The 3,508-nt window shown below is 40.5% G+C and overlaps 1 protein-coding gene across 3 annotated transcripts in view; it reads left to right on the forward strand.

Annotated features, from left to right (window-relative positions):
- LOC109514342 (uncharacterized) overlaps positions 1–3,508 on the forward strand; it is a 3,988-nt gene continuing 480 nt past the window's right edge. Inside the window, exons 1-4 of one of the 3 annotated variants that reach the window (XM_019867351.1) lie at positions 1–193; positions 271–397; positions 1,533–1,689; positions 2,225–2,419. In XM_019867351.1, the coding sequence (XP_019722910.1) occupies positions 16–193; positions 271–397; positions 1,533–1,689; positions 2,225–2,305 (543 nt within the window). In that variant the 5' untranslated portion in view covers positions 1–15 and the 3' untranslated portion in view covers positions 2,306–2,419. Of the gene's footprint in view, positions 194–270; positions 398–1,532; positions 1,690–2,224; positions 2,420–3,508 lie in introns of those variants that run through there. The other 2 variants (XM_019867352.1, XM_019867350.1) reach the window with 2 other exon arrangements.

Genomic DNA, 3,508 nt, shown 5'->3' on the forward strand with positions numbered 1-3,508 from the left:
CTAAAGCAGAAGGAAATGGGGAGTGCAATCTGCAGCTTCTTCCTTAAAAACAGTGGCAATATCAGCTGCATAAAAAGGAAAGTCAGAGCAGGTCACCCACAGCAGACTATCCGGAAGATCAGAGGCACAGCTGCCACTATGAAGACACTTGCCCCTCTCACACTCCTCACGCTGGTGTGTTTTGTGTCTGCAGGTCAGTTGCAATTTTTGTTCCATCTCAATTCATTTTGCGGTGACTGTGATTGTTTCAAAGTGCGCATATGGTTGCAGGCTTGGTAAGCCAGGAGTTCTTGTTGAAGGAAAGATGTTGTCTAAACAGCTCATCAATACGAATTCCTAAGGAAAAGGTGACACACGTGGAGATGACACCGGCTGGGTGCAAACACAATGCAATCGTGTAAGTATCAGACGTTTGGAAGTGGATTGTTCAACACTGGATCACTTGCACCTTTTCGATAGGAACATACAGTACATTCACGGCATTCAGTCAACAATAATATGCTAAGCCAATTCTACATCGATACTTTTTTTATATGATGCTTGTCTTTGGTGATGCTGTGATTTGACGGTTTAAAGCATTGACCTCGACAGAACAGCTTCACATCGTGATGCATTATTTTGGTACGCCAAGAGCTAGTTTATCAGGAAAACAGCATCTCCCTCAGTGTCACAGTTAACTGAGATCACCGACTTCAGTGGTGCTGTACAGAACAACAAAATACAGCATTTCCTGGGATGAAGACTTTAGGAGATGAGAGGTGGTGAGGGGAGCTGTCTAGAAAGCTTAAAAAATATGAATTTGAAACTTAAACGTAACTTTAAACTCACTTTTGTCCAAGGCAAAAAATTCTGTTTCTGTATTGAGACAAAAAGAGGATCCTCCAAATCTTTGGTAGCGCAACCATAAATTAAAAACATTTACAAGTAAAAGTGCAGTGATTTGTGATTTCTGTGTCAGGACTCTCTGTGATGGCTTTATTAATTCTCGGATGCGTTTTCAACTTCTTTGGATGTGTGCAGTCTTGAACTGTATATTAACCCTTTCCTGCACCCTGTAACCTGATAACATGATAAGCTGCCCACTGTAGTAACCGCTGTCCCTGAGAGGGTTAAAAATACAGACAATAACTACCTTCATGTTACAACACAGGCATGCATTAATATTCGTATATGCACATAAAATGTGTTTCATTCATAATTATTCTTTGTTGTTTAACAATGCACACTGAAAAAAAATGGTGTGATGAATTTACTCAATTTTTATTTTGTCAAGTGGTTGCACAAAATAAATGGAGCTGGTTCCAGGTGCGTTTTTCAAGTGGATGTACTTCCAAATATATCTGGATCCAGATGATTTTATTTTATGCCACCAATTGATGCAATAAAATTCAGTGAATTCAACCACTTTTTTCAGTGCATCTTCAAGGCCCTATTCGTTGTCGTGACGTCAGTGGATCAAAATGAATTTTACATAAACCTGCAGAGTTCAGCAGGCCGCTGGCATCAAATCATGATCATATTTGTTGTTTCAGAGTCACATCGGTGTGCGGGAAACGTTTTTGCCTCAAAGACAGTTGGAACTGGGCAATAAAACTGTTGCAAAGATTTGAGACAGTTTCTGTCAACAAGACATCTCTACCTGCACCTTTCAATCAGACCAGGTGTAAAAACAACCGGTATGTTGAAATGGTATGAGGAGAAAGTTCCTGTATGTAAAATCACTTGCCTCTCAAGCTTTAGGATGATTCTTTCCTGAGTTATTACGATTATTATTTGTGATTTTTTTTCTCAATGTAATTCCTTACGGCGTGTTATGTCTTTTTGTGTTTTGAACTTTAAAGTCCCCATGTTGTACATGCTATGTATGTATTTTGTATGTCATTATTAATTTGTAATTACTGCTTTAATTATGATAAGTGCCTGGACACCCACATTTCAAAATCTTGCTTGTTACATATAGTTTCAAACAGAAATGCAAACCAACGGTAATGTTCAAAAATGGAAAATCCAGATCTGACTTTGCCACAGAACAGGGTCAAAAACGTCTTTCGTGTTCTGGAATCTGATTCTGTCCAAATAAATCACAATAAAGAGAAAAGAAAAAGTTCGTGATCTAAATCATACTACATCAACTATCAAAAACGTCGGACACTGTCTCATGGTATCGAAATGCATACCTGAAAGAGAGGAATTAATTGTTTGCAATGTGATCTGCTTATTTCAGAAAGCAGAAGCCACAGTTGGGTCACAGGGTCCGGCGCCCGCGCACCAAGACAATAGTGCCCCCCACTTGAGGAAAGAATAAACTTTTTTTTAAATGTAATTTTCATTTTTATTTCATCATTGCAGCTATATTTTTGTGTTGTGAAATATGAATGGTGAATTGTTGATAACTAAGGCATTAAAAATATAAAGAAGTGCTTGTGTGATTTTGTTCGATTGATGGCCTTATGTCAATAGATGTCATGGTTGATCTGTTTGGGACCAACAGGTGACTCTGTAGGGCTCCTCCTACAGCGGCAGACCTGCTAGTCATCATGTCATTAGTTGGTTCTCTGTTAAAAGGACTCCCGGGGGGTTATTTTTTCTGTTTCTGATTCTATTCCTGTTCATGTTAGTGTTTTGCTTCTTCCATGGGTTTTTGTTTGTTACTTTGGATTCTTGTTGTTTTCAGGACTTTCTTTGTTTTGGATTTAATTTTCTTAAGTGTTTGATGACTACATTTTGTCAAGTTCACCCTGCTCCTCCCTCCCTTCTGCCTGCTTTTTGGCATCCTCCGCCACCACGATCATGACACATTCAAAGTGATATGTCAACCCATATTAGATGTTACAATCATGTTAGCCATCACAGGTATCTGTAAAACTGAGTACCGGTAATACAATTGAAAGCATTGGTTTGGTATTCATCCAATGAGTCCTGGCTTGATACATCTCCAAGGAGCAAGTGAGTGAGGCATATTCACAAATTGATTCACTTTGTCACGGCTGAGGCATCGATATACGCAAGTGTGTGTGTGTGTGTGTGTGTGTGTGTGTGTGTGTGTGTGTGTGTGTATCTATCAATACAGATATAGACATCGACATAGATATAGATATAGATATCCATCTTTCCATCCATCCATTTTCTGATCCGTTTATCCTCACAAGGGTCATGGGGCGTGCTGGAGCCTCTCCCAGGTCTCTTCACAGCCAATCGCAGGACACACAGACGAACAACCATTCACGCTCACACCTAGGGATAATTAGAGTGTTCAATCAGCCTGCCATGCATGTTTTTGGAATGTGGGAGGAAACTGGAGTACCCGGAGAAAACCGTCGCAGGCACGGGGAAAACATGCAAACTACACACTGGAAGGCCGGAGCAGGGATCGAAACCAGCACCTCTGCACTGTGAGGCCAACACACTAACCCGTGTGTGTGTGTGTGTGTGTGTGTGTGTGTGTGTGTGTGCGTGTGCGTGTGCGTGTGCGTGTGTGTGTGTGTGTGTGTGTGTGTGTGTGTTAATA

Source organism: Hippocampus comes, unplaced genomic scaffold, assembly GCF_001891065.2.
Source record: "Hippocampus comes isolate QL1 unplaced genomic scaffold, H_comes_QL1_v1.1 scaffold2, whole genome shotgun sequence".
NCBI lineage: Eukaryota > Metazoa > Chordata > Actinopteri > Syngnathiformes > Syngnathidae > Hippocampus > Hippocampus comes.